Consider the following 12,248-nt stretch of genomic DNA (forward strand, 5'->3'; position numbering starts at 1 on the left):
AGGGAGGTGGCTGGGGGTAGCCCCGACGACACTCTTGGGGCCGCGTCGGGGAGTGGTCTTGGGAAAGTGGTTCCGAAGGACCTGATAGGGTAGGGAGGGGGCCGAGTGGCCAGGACGACGGCTCTGCCACCAGCGAAGGAAGGAACCGCTTGGAGGTTTCCTCTCCCCAGGCGTTATTGTGCGCCGCGGTTCGCAAAGGTGGGGGCCCTGCTCTGGAGTGAACAATTGCTCGCTCACTTCGCGACCGGGCTGTAACTCAATCGCTGAGTTGTGGGGTCTGCAGGGGAACCCCTGCTTCTTGTCTGCTACTGAACGCTCACTTTTGAGTGAAGGATATGATTTTAGAACTAGTTTCTGTTATTCTCTCCACTCCCACATCTCAGTGTCCTCTCTACCTGGGTCCTTGTCTCCTTTGGGTCCACTCAGGCCGACTTTCTCTCTTCCTAATCTGGTGCTCTGGCTCTCCCAGCCCCTCCCCTGATCTTCCCGGTTCTTCCCCACCCTCTCCTACAGATTACGTCTATTTTGAGAACTCCTCCAGCAATCCTTACCTGGTTAGACGGATTGAGGAGCTCAACAAGGTGAGTGGAGCACAATCACCTGCCACCCAGAAAGTGCTTTTCCTTCTGAAATCTCACTGCAGGTGGAAGGAAGGACCTTACCCTGAGTACCCATTCATGTTCATTCATTGGATGTACAGTATATGTACAGTATTTAGGGAAAGCCACTGAGCGCTTAGCCGGACTTTTATTACTCTGTCTCTTGGCAAAAGAAAGGGATTTCGAAGTCTGCCCTTGTATGTCTTTACTGCAAAATTCTTGGGCTTTTCTATTTAGGCTTCCCAGAAACTTACTCACTTGTGGGACCAGCAGTTGGTGTTATGGCTATGTCGCTGGACCCCTATGTAGTCTACCGCGTTTGGAGTCCTGGACCCGCTGTGTGTGTGTGTGTGTGTGTGCGTGTGTGTGTGTGCGCGCGCGCGCGCCTGAGATCCCTGGAGGAGAAGGGATTGTGGCGTGGCCATCCTCCCCTGGCGGGTGATTTCTCACTTTCTGTCTCTGTCTTTCTGGCTAGTGCACTTGCCCAATAGCAAAAAAACCTCTCCAAAAAGAAAAGAAAAGAAACTTATTCATTTTCTACATCACCACTTTTTTTTTTAAGATATTTTTGCTATAGGGTATGTGTGCTCCCTGGCGAGGCAGAGAAAGAGAAAGCAAGAGATAACCTACCAATTGGGATGGCCACGGTGCAATCCCTTCTCTGTTTTCCTCTTGGGATTTTGGGCACATACATGTGGCTGGCATGAGTTTCAATTTGCCAGGCCTAGGACTCGAACTGTAATCAACCACTTGGGAGTCCAGCAATATAGCCATTATTTCATTTGCCGATCCTGTGCATCTCTACTTTCAACTAACTGTTTCACCACCCTGTTTTCCTTTCTCTTAGACTGCAAATGGAAACGTGGAGGCAAAGGTGGTCTGTCTTTTCCGGCGAAGGGATATTTCCAGTAGCCTCAACAGCCTGGCTGATAGTAATGCCCGTGAGTGTCTTTCACCCTCCCCCTCACTCCCCTCCACATGATCTGAGGTCTGGGCAGGTTCCTGCAGGTGTTTCCCCTGGTAGCATGCCTGAGGCAGGGGTGTGTGTGAGTTTGGGGGTGGGAAATGCCTGGTCTGCAGAGGGAGGCCTGTTTTTACACGTTGGGGTTGGAAGCAGAGTGAAGAGACCATGATAAGGAAAGCCAGAATGTGGTTTGTGTGCAAGTGGGTGTGTGAGAGGGAGGATACATATCTGGTGGGTGAGGAAGAGCTCTGGAGAAGCATGATGCTTTGGGGGCCAGTTGGGGTACACTGGGACAATGTGTTTGAATGCGAAGGTTTGAAAGTGAAGAGGAAGAGGTTGCACTGAGAGGCCTGCATAATGGAGAAGCAGGCTTATTTGTAATTATGAGGTAGTGAGAATCTGCCAGAAGGAGAGAATAGGAAGCTAAGAGATGGTAGGACAGTTCTCATACACTTTTTTTTCTTTTTTTATCTCTCTCATTTTCTCCTCCATTTTATATCTTTCCCTTTTGTCATGTGTCCCTTCTTTTGAAACTCATCTTCTTGAAAAAAAAAAAAAATATATATATATATATATGTATGAGACCCACACACACACACACACACACACATTTTTTTTTTCTGGTTTTCTTAGCTTTTCCCTTTTTTTTTTCTTTTTCCTTTCTTCTTGTTCCTCCTTCCTAAATTGTCTTTTTCCAGGCTGCTTTGGGCATGAAGGAGTTAATGAGGAGCTGGGTTTACCAAGTTCCCTGGCCCTTTGGGGTTTACAGCCCTGTCTGGCAGGGGCTGACCTTGGCCTTGTCCAATCAGAAGGGGTGTGGGGGGTGTGGTCCCCCTTGCTTTAGCACAGGGTTTCCGGAGCTCACAGGCAAGGGGTGGAGCCTACTGCACCCCTCCCCCCTCTCCCTGAGGTTGGGAACAATGCACCAATGAGCCTGGGCTGGAGGCTCTTCTGCCCCCTCCCACTTTGGTTGGCTCTCAGCCAGCTTAACCCTTTCCACCAAGATTTCAGGGCAAGCTGCAGCTCCTTGGGGAGAAAGAGGTTGGCACTGGCTTGAGAGGTGCTGTCCTTGAAAGGCCCACAAACTATTATTAGGTTAGAGTTGCATGTGATGTTTTAGAGCAAAGAGTCTGCTGAAATCTGAAAGGACAAACTGGTAAACACAACATTGTATGGCATTTTTTCATTTTACTGGGTTCTTGAACCTTAGGCTGGTGTAGCAAGGAGACAGGCATGATGTCCTTACTGGGCCTGGTGTGGGCAGTGTTTGTGTTTTAGAAGGGGCGTCTGAGTACTGGCAGTTGGGTTTGGGATGTGTTTCTCCTGCGTTGTGTGCACTCCCAGCAGCTCTTCACTAGTGATAGAGGGTTGGGGCCTCTGTAGTGGGACATAGGGCTCAGAGAGGAAGCCGGTCTGGCAGAGGTATGGAAGGCACCTGGGAAGTATGTATAAAAACAGCTGAGATAGGAAATGTTTTCATGTGTTATAATTTCCAAGGTGGCTTCTTTCTGGATTAGTTTCTGACTTGGCTTCTTCCTCCTTGGTCTCCCAGGAGAGTTTGAGGAGGAATCAAAGCAACCAGGGGTGTCGGAGCAGCAGCGACATCAACTGAAGCACCGAGAGCTTTTTCTTTCTCGGCAGTTTGAATCATTACCAGCCACTCACATACGGTACAGGACAGTCGGCTAACGTGGCCTGAGTGCACCAATTCAGCAGTTGGAGGGGGTGTGGTGGTGGTGTGTCGGAGGTGCTATGAAGAGGGAAGGAGGGGCTCACCCAGGGTTTTCGGACCTGTCTCTGTAGGGGCAAATGCAGCGTGACCCTCTTGAATGAAACAGATATCTTGAGCCAGTATTTGGAAAAAGAGGTGAGAAACAGGTGCTGGGAGATGAGGGAGGGGAATGGATATTGCCCCCAAAAGGCAAGAGGAAAGTAAGACAGTGATGAGGTACAGGGATGACAGAATGCCTGTCTTGGGAACCCTAGATACAGCCCATGGCCCCACTTTTGTGGATTGCTGCCCTGCTTACTTTCTCTCTCTCCATCCCCAGGACTGTTTTTTTTACTCGCTGGTGTTTGATCCTGTGCAGAAGACACTTCTAGCTGACCAGGGGGAGATCAGAGTTGGTTGCAAATACCAAGCTGAGATCCCAGATCGCCTGGCAGAGGGTAAGCAGTAGGACAGACAGGCTGTATGGCTGCTGGGTTATCTGACAGCAAGGGCTGCTTTAATGTCATTGTTTTATGGGTGGCTTGCCCGAGAGGTGTGTGGCACACAGTCTGTAAGCCTCTCTTCTGTGACCCTGACTGAATGGGACCTTGGGTGCCTGGAAGGGGCGAGGGAGCACAGGGAAGAGAAGTCCGAGGGTGGGAATGGCTGACATAATCCAAGCAGAAGAGGAGGAAAGAGATGCTATCGTGAGTGATTAAGACACCAGTTATTTTCCCCTTCCCTCTCTCCAGTGATGCCTTTACTTTGTTCTCCAGGAGAATCTGATAATCGAAACCAACAGAAGATGGAGATGAAGGTCTGGGACCCAGACAATCCTCTCACAGACCGGCAGATTGATCAGTTTCTCGTGGTGGCCCGGTGAGGGGTGGGTGGATGGGGAAGATGGGTTGGGGGAGATATGGAAATAACAGTTCTGAGGCTCACTCATTCCTTTTTTTAAAAAATCACTACTTTATTTTATTTATTTATTTATTATTATTATCATCTAATTTGGCCAAAGACAGACAGAGAGAGGGAGAGCAAACTGCTAGGTCACAGACCCTAACTGTGGTTGACTACGTGGGAACACCTTAAACACCATGCTCCTGATGGGCTTCTTTTTTTCCCTTGGCCATAGGTGTTTTGCTTACTTCTCCTGTTAGCTCCTCAGCCCTAGACCTTCTTTTTCTTTCTCAGTTGACTTCCCAATCTCTCCCTTAGGGCTGTGGGGACCTTCGCGAGAGCCCTAGATTGCAGCAGCTCCATTCGGCAGCCAAGCCTACACATGAGTGCAGCTGCCGCCTCCCGGGACATCACCCTGGTGAGCAGAAGTTGGTGGGTGGGACAGGAGAGGAAGGGTATTGTAGAAGGTGTTGGGATAGTTAAAGAGCAGCAGTATTTCAGATTGTCGGCATTGTTCTCCACCTTTCCCGTAGTTTCATGCAATGGATACTTTGCAAAGGAATGGCTATGACCTGGCCAAGGCCATGTCAACCCTGGTACCCCAGGGGGGCCCCGTGCTGTGTCGGGATGAGATGGAAGAATGGTCTGCCTCAGAGGCCATGCTTTTTGAGGAGGCCCTAGAGAAGTACGGGAAGGATTTCAATGATATTCGTCAGGATTTCGTAAGTACATAGGGCCAGGAGGAGAGGTGGGAGAGAGGACAGGTGAGGGACCAGGAACTGGGGCTGGATGGCAGCCTTCTTCCCTCTGCCCTTACAGCTACCCTGGAAGTCACTTGCCAGCATAGTCCAGTTTTATTACATGTGGAAAACCACAGACCGGTATATTCAGCAGGTATCACCTGGGCTGGGGAGGCTGGACCAGAGGCTACCTGCTCACCTGTGCCTTTGAAGGTGACAGCCTCCGTCTTTTCTTTCCTACAGAAAAGATTGAAAGCTGCTGAGGCAGACAGTAAACTGAAACAGGTCTACATCCCCACCTAGTAAGTGTGCGGGCCTGAGAAGCTGGCATGTTTCCTTCCTCTCCCCCAACCTGTGCTTTCCTCAGTGATTGGGAGTGGGCAGGAGACAGGGCCAGATTTGAGAGACAGGGTGGAAATGGATTTGGTTTCTTTTCCTTGACTAGTTTCCCGGTTTCTTTCCCATTAGCACTAAGCCAAACCCTAATCAAATCATTTCTGTGGGTTCAAAACCTGGTATGAACGGAGCTGGGTTCCAGAAGGGCCTGACTTGCGAGAGCTGTCACAGTGAGTTCCATGGAAGGACAGGGATGCTAGGGGTGGGTGGGAAGTGTGCTCTAAGGGACCCAGGTCGCATGTCTCTTCTTTGACCTCACCCTCCTCTGCATGCTCTTACAGCCACACAGTCTGCTCAGTGGTATGCCTGGGGCCCACCCAACATGCAGTGCCGCCTCTGTGCTTCCTGTTGGATCTACTGGAAGAAGTATGGGGGACTGAAGACCCCAACCCAGCTCGAGGGGGCTGCTCGGGGCACCACGGTAAGGATTAGTGAGGTGACAGGTACAGGTGTACAGTGAGCACATTGACATGAGCTATAGGCAAAGGTTACAGTACATAACATCTTATGGGGTGTTGATTTGATGGGCAGGGGGTGCATGATAGTGGTTGGGGAGCAAGATGGGTCTGGTGGTCAGTGAAAAGATCAGGCAGAGGGACCAGCAGAGGACATGGCGGTTGTGTTGTTAGACTCTTACCACGGCTGAATGTGGTCAGAGTTCCAGACCTTGTGGCTTGAAACTGATGCCAGGTATATGCATGCCCACAGTCCTGAAAAGAGGGTGGCCATACCCCTGGGGGTGATTTCTTTCTTTCTGTCTCTCTCTCTCTCTGGCAAGCGCATGTGCCCTATGCTAGAAAAATCTTTCTTGCTCTCTGTAGAGAATGGAAAAAAGAAGGGAGCCTCAGTGTTGATTTGTATTCTCCCTTTTCCCTTGCTTTCCTCTAGGAGCCACACTCGCGAGGTCATTTGTCCAGACCTGAAGCCCAAAGCCTCTCTCCCTATACAACCAGCGCCAACCGGGCCAAGCTACTGGCTAAGAACAGGCAAACTTTTCTGCTCCAGACCACAAAGCTGACCCGTCTTGCCAGACGCATGTGCAGGGACCTGTTGCAGCCGAGGAGGGCTGCCCGCCGACCCTATGCCCCTATCAATGCCAATGCCATCAAGGCAGAGTGTAAGGGCAGGAGTGATGGGACTAGTGGAGGGTTCAGGGTCACTCTGCCCAGAGACCAGGGCTTCTCTGGGCGTTTAATGACAATAGTGATAGTAAGCCACTGAGTTCTTTAAGGAGATTAGACATGACTCCTGGCCCCACAAGAGGCCTGAATAGTGAAGCCCCTTCAGAAGCTTTTGTCTTTGTTGTCCAGGCTCCATTCGACTCCCTAAGGCTGCAAAGACTCCACTGAAGATTCACCCTTTGGTGCGGCTGCCCTTAGCAACTATCGTCAAAGATCTGGGTATGGGATGGGGAAGCAGACTGATTCAGGGTGGGACAGGATGGAGAACCAGTTAGGGTGGGGTCAAGTGCCCAGTCCACTCACTGTCAAGAACCTTATCTCCCCTTGCACTTTGCTTTCCCAGCAGGTCCTAGAGATTTAGTCTCACAAACTGGACTTTTGTGGGTTAACCTTTTTTTTTTTTTCATAAGCTTTCTAGTACTACTATACTGATAAGATAAGGTCATAATGATTTTTGAAATACTGGTGATAACTTGCCAGATGCTTCCCCTGTCTTTGCTTATGGGCATGCCCAGGGAGACAAGGTGGAGGTAAGAAGGGATACTGTATGGAGAAAAGGTGCGAAGGTTTCCTGTCTGTGTTTTCCTGGCAGTGGCTCAGGCGCCTTTGAAACCAAAAACACCTCGAGGTACCAAGACCCCTATCAACCGAAACCAGCTGACCCAGAATCGAGGCCTGGGAGGCATTATGGTGAAACGGGCCTATGAGACTGTGAGTGGATGGATGGGTGGGCTGAACTGAGTTGGGTGGGTTTTGGGTTATGATAGGAGTCTGAGAGGGTCGCCTTCCTCCTTGTGCTCACCTGTTTTTTTCCAGATGGCAGGGGCAGGGATCCCCTTCTCTGCCAATGGAAGGCCTCTGGCCTCAGGGATTCGCTCAAGTTCCCAGCCAGCAGCCAAGCGTCAGAAACTAAACCCAGCTGATGCTCCCAATCCAGTGGTGTTTGTGGCTACAAAAGATACCAGGTAGGAATTCTACCATGGGAGGGACTGAGAGGTTCAAACCAGGTTGGTGGTTGTGGGAAAGAAGTATTTGAGGAAGACCAGCTCCAGAAAGATGGTGGCTGCAGCGTGGGGGTGTCAGAAAAGAATGGACTGGAAGGCAGAATTGCAGTGTGGAATGTGGGGTTTCACCTGGGGATCTTAGCATTCCTTAAACCTTGTCTATTCCCTTTGTACCCTTTTTGGCTAGGGCCCTCAGGAAGGCTCTGACCCACCTAGAGATGCGGCGAGCTGCCCGCAGGCCCAACTTGCCCCTGAAGGTGAAGCAGACGCTGATTACAGTGCGGCCCGCGGTCCCTCTCCCTGCACCCTCACATCCTGCCAGTACCAATGAGCCCATCGTCCTGGAGGACTGAGCATCTGTGGGGAAGGGAGGTGGGCTGAAATACAGAAGATGGGTGCCTAGGGCACCCAAACTCCCTTCCCTTTAGTATCAAAGGGAGGGAGGATGGGGGCAAGGGAGTGTATGTCCCTGGAGGGCTTGTGCGCCCTCTAGTGTCACCACCTCCTGACTTGTACCCATCCCATGCTTCTCTGTGCTTGGTGATGGAGGGTGAACTGCAGGAACTTGGCCTATGTGGGAACCTAGCCTGTTTGGGGATAGGACCCACAGTTGTCTTAGACAGTTTGGGGGGGAGGGTTTTTTAATTTTTTAAAAATTTTGCCTCCCTTTGTGAAAGGGGTTGGGGAGGGGAAGAGGAAACAGCTATCAGGTGGTGGTACCTGATTGGGGGAGGGGGGCCAGCACTGCCATGTCTTTTTTTTTTTTTTTTTTTCCTGATTGAGGGTTTCTCTTCCTGTCCGGTGTCCGGACTTTCCTAATTGGAACTTTGAGGCCCCTAAGCTGGCATCAACCCCAGCCCATGCTCGCTCTTTCCATCCCTCCCCTTCCCCCCTGCCTTTTGTACGCCAATTCTCAGAAATAAAGATCTTTTGTCCGTTTTTTTAACCTCGGATTCTGTAATTGGTTCTTATAGTAACAAATAAAAAACTGTTTTCTTCAGCTTCTCCTGGCTCAGCTGTTCTCTGCCATGGGTGTGTGTGTTGGGGGGTACCCTTTATTTCCCCTTTGAAAGGAGAAATAAAGGACAAAGGACAATAAAGGAGCTACAGATGGTGCTTGCCCTAGGAACAGCTTTATGAGATAGGCATCCTGGACAGAGGCAGCCTGTTCCAGCTAGCCACCTTGCGGGACCCAGACTGCTTCCCAATTGCCAGTGGTGCTGGAGCCCAAGCACCATCTTGGCCCAGATTCATTCAAAGTAGTTGGGATAAGCTGGCTTTCTAGATAGCTGGTGGCTTCCATAGGATGGGGCCTTGAGGGTGTTTTATCCTTTCTCTTTCCCAAGTCCCCTTCCCCCTTTTAATATAATTATTCAATTTGTTATATTTTAACATATTCATTTAACTTTATTATTTTTAATTTTGACTAGAGTGAGGGAAAGTGAGAAAGCAAACCACCAGGTCTGGGACACAAACCATGGTCATGCATGTGGGAGTTCAGCGCCTTAACCACCATGCCATGACTCCCCCCTCCTTTCCTTTTTACTTAGGGAATTTTGGGAGTTGCTAGGATCCTCAGGGCCAGCCTCAGCAACTGCCTTAATAGCAGGGTCCACTCTAGTGCTGCTTCAAGCCTTTTTAGGTTTTTTGTTTTGTTTTGGTTTTGGAGAGGTTTTTGCTATAGGGCGTGTGCGCTTGCCAGAAAGAGAGAGACAGAGATAGAAAGCGAGAAATCACCCCCCAGGAAGGATGGCCACGCTGCAATCCCTTCTCCATTCTTCACTCGGGATCTTGGGCACACACGTACGCACTCCCAGCGTGAGTTTAAGCCACCAGGTCCAGGACTCTAACCTCGGTCAGCTACATGGGAGTTCAGTGACAGTGATTACGCTAACTGCTGGTCCCCAGCCTTTTTAGGATACATGTTAGATGATTGAGGTGGGCCCCATGGAACATCTTAGAGGAGAGAGCAAGAAATACAGCCTCCCGGTGCTCCTTGGACACTTGCTTTGGACATAGGGAACGACCTCAGCAGTGTGACTTGTTCAGTCACAGACCTTGGTATGTCTCCCTCAGGTCCATTGCTATTTGCACCAACCAGCTGCTTAGCTCATCTTATAACTCCAACTCATGGTCTTTGTCCCTGTCCCTTCAGCCTCCTCAGCCCTTGATTCTCTTCCAGCCCAGAGCCTACATAGGTAGTATATGGAGGAATAGACCACTGTACCAGTGTAGGGATCAGGGGCCAGGGGCCAGTCAGCACACTTTCTGCCTCTAATGTCTTCGCTCAGCAGCTTCCATAGTCGTTTCCCCATACCGCTTTGGAGTAGGCAGGTCGCTCTGAAGCCTCGTGTGTTCAGTCAACAAGGCCAACTGCGGAAGGAATGAGCCTAGCTTACTAGGACCGCAGCGATCTGTGACCTCATGGAGTCCAGAAGGTGCCCGTAGGGCCAGAACTTCCTAGCCAGGGTTAGGAAGCCGTCCTTTTGCGGAGAATAGAAGCAGAAGAGAGTAACAACCCTGAGAAGGTTGACTACGCAGGAACAGCCTGGGGCTCTGGAGAAAAAAGCTAGAAGCTGCCCGTCCTCCACCTTTATTCGCTGGGTAAATGCGAGTATGTCGGCGCGGCTGCGCGGGTCTCCATTGCCGGATGAAGAAGCTCACACGGGGGGGAGAGGGGGGGCAGCAGTTAGCGTAATGGCTATGTCGCTGGACTGCCACGTAGTCGACTGCGGTTCGTGTCCCGGACCCGGTGGCTTAAAACTCACGCCAGGTGCGTGTACATGCGTGCCCAAGATCCCGAGAGGATTGCGGCGTGACCATCCCCCCTGGGGGGTGATTTCTCGCTTTCTGTCTCTATGTCTCTGTCTGTCTGGCGAGCGCACGCGCCCTATAGCGAAAACCTCTCAAAAAAAAAAAAAAAAAAAAGCGCACGGCCCGCGACACCTGGCTAGGAAAGGACTGGCTGTCAAGGGTCCAACAGAGCTGCGGCCCTCCTCCGGCCTCTGTAGCTGCTGCTATGAATATTTACGATTCCTTCAGCCAATCAACACCGGAACAGTTTAGGCACACCAATTGGCTTGCTGCAGGCCGATTAGCATAGTGGAAGGGCGGCTTTTCCTAACAGCCGCGGACTTGACACAGGCTAGAGGCGGAACCCAAATCGAAGGAGCTTGGTTTCTGAAGGAGCGTGCCTGAGCGACTGGCCGGCATTACGTCACTTCCTGTCTGACTGGCGGAAGTTGCTCCTAAACGCGTTACGATTCGTAGAAGTGAGTTCCGGTGGTGGTAGAAGCGGTAGAAGGTTACATTTTTCTGTAGGGGAGAATTGCCATGGCGGCGGTGGGTTCGGATGTCGAAACGTTACCGCGTGGGGGTTTCCGCTGCTGTCTGTGCCACGTTACTACAGCCAACCGTAAGCGGTGGCTAGTGAGGGGGGAGGTCGCGGTGCTTTAGTTTTTTGGAGCTAGCGAAACTTAGGGTTGTAGATGACGGTTCTGTCAAGCCGGTTGGTAGGGTCACTCACCTCCCTTTAGCCCTGCGCTTCTGAGGGGATGGGAGAGTGGGGAACGTCCCACCACTTTACATTCCTCCCGAGGATATGAAATCTCCACGATGAAATTTGATGTATTCTCTCTTTAACCGTCATCTATTGGACATCTACTCTTATCTTTTACCGTGCTGGGCTCTAGGGTGGAATGAGGGGCTCCAGAAATGAAAAGAGCTTACTAACTAGAGACTGAGACAGTTTCAGTGCTCTGTAGATACGTTTGGAGAGCCGTGGGGACACAGACAAGACAGAAGTCAAGTCAGGGAAGCCCTACGGAAGACCTTCCTAAAGGCAGAGATGGGCGAAATAGCATGGCATAAAGGCAGCATAAGGTACCATCGAAGAGGCCAGAAAGTGAGCTTGGAAATGTAGATAAGGACGTTGTATGACAATGCAAAGGTCTCAATGAAACCTCATGCTCGGCTCTTGAAGTCCAGAATCATAATCTTCCCCCAAAAGGGTTTTCTTCCGTTCTTTCTTTTCTCTGTGAATGGGATTACCACTATTTGTCCAGTAGGGTAGGCTAGAAACCCAGGAGTCTTCTTTGGCCCCACAGTACTTTGGTGATTGACATCAAACTGATTCAATAATAAATGATAGCAACTGATTTTGTTTACCATGTACCATGTACCAGACTCTGCCAAGTGCTATTCATGGATAATACTTATGTGGTAGATACTATTATTATGTTTTTAATTATTTAATTTTATTATTTTCCAGTTTGATCATAGAGACAGAGAGAGAGAGAGAAAGTGAGAAGGCAAGCCATCAGGTCTGGGACTTGAGCCACTGTCAACCATGTGGGAGTCCAGCTCCTTTAACCACCACGCCACCTGCTGGCACCCAGTAGCTACTATTATCTCCATTTGATATCAGAAGAAATGGAGCACAGAGAGGTTAATAACTTGGCCAAGGTCTCAAATAGCTTGACAGAGTGGGGATATGAACTTGGGCAGTTTGATTTTAGTCCCGCACTATTCCATACCTAGAGATGCTCCCTGAAGAATAATCCAGGTTTCTGATTTATGTTCTGCATTTGACCTTTTAGTTTCTTTACAACTTCTTTTTTTAAACTCATTTTTTTATTTAATTTTATTTGTTATTATTGTTATTTATTTTTTAATTTGACCAAAGAGGCAGAGAGAGAGAGAGAGAGAGAGAGTGAGAGGGGGAGAAAGTGAGAAAGTAAGCCACCAGGTC

The 12,248-nt window shown here is 50.0% G+C and overlaps 2 protein-coding genes across 3 annotated transcripts in view; both read left to right on the forward strand.

Moving 5' to 3' along the window:
• Nucleotides 1-8,449, forward strand: part of MTA2 (metastasis associated 1 family member 2) — a 9,315-nt gene extending 866 nt beyond the window's left edge. The window contains exons 2-19 of the mRNA XM_006156585.2: nucleotides 21-198; nucleotides 514-581; nucleotides 1,447-1,540; nucleotides 3,116-3,233; nucleotides 3,367-3,430; nucleotides 3,615-3,732; nucleotides 4,051-4,153; nucleotides 4,496-4,595; nucleotides 4,711-4,899; nucleotides 4,997-5,071; nucleotides 5,161-5,219; nucleotides 5,386-5,483; nucleotides 5,595-5,734; nucleotides 6,202-6,430; nucleotides 6,624-6,713; nucleotides 7,087-7,205; nucleotides 7,311-7,459; nucleotides 7,686-8,449. Of these exons, the coding sequence (XP_006156647.2) occupies nucleotides 21-198; nucleotides 514-581; nucleotides 1,447-1,540; nucleotides 3,116-3,233; nucleotides 3,367-3,430; nucleotides 3,615-3,732; nucleotides 4,051-4,153; nucleotides 4,496-4,595; nucleotides 4,711-4,899; nucleotides 4,997-5,071; nucleotides 5,161-5,219; nucleotides 5,386-5,483; nucleotides 5,595-5,734; nucleotides 6,202-6,430; nucleotides 6,624-6,713; nucleotides 7,087-7,205; nucleotides 7,311-7,459; nucleotides 7,686-7,851 (2,157 nt within the window). The 3' untranslated portion in view covers nucleotides 7,852-8,449. The remainder of the gene's footprint in view (nucleotides 1-20; nucleotides 199-513; nucleotides 582-1,446; nucleotides 1,541-3,115; nucleotides 3,234-3,366; nucleotides 3,431-3,614; nucleotides 3,733-4,050; nucleotides 4,154-4,495; nucleotides 4,596-4,710; nucleotides 4,900-4,996; nucleotides 5,072-5,160; nucleotides 5,220-5,385; nucleotides 5,484-5,594; nucleotides 5,735-6,201; nucleotides 6,431-6,623; nucleotides 6,714-7,086; nucleotides 7,206-7,310; nucleotides 7,460-7,685) is intronic.
• A 2,225-nt stretch (nucleotides 8,450-10,674) lies between these two features.
• Nucleotides 10,675-12,248, forward strand: part of TUT1 (terminal uridylyl transferase 1, U6 snRNA-specific) — an 18,805-nt gene continuing 17,231 nt past the window's right edge. Inside the window, exon 1 of one of the 2 annotated variants that reach the window (XM_027774978.1) lies at nucleotides 10,675-10,770. Coding sequence is in view for 1 of the 2 variants with exons in the window: in XM_006156586.3 (XP_006156648.1) it covers nucleotides 10,832-10,913 (82 nt within the window). In the remaining variant the exon portion in view is untranslated. The other variant, XM_006156586.3, reaches the window with a different exon arrangement.

Source organism: Tupaia chinensis, unplaced genomic scaffold, assembly GCF_000334495.1.
Source record: "Tupaia chinensis unplaced genomic scaffold, TupChi_1.0 Scaffold000502_1, whole genome shotgun sequence".
Lineage (NCBI taxonomy): Eukaryota > Metazoa > Chordata > Mammalia > Scandentia > Tupaiidae > Tupaia > Tupaia belangeri.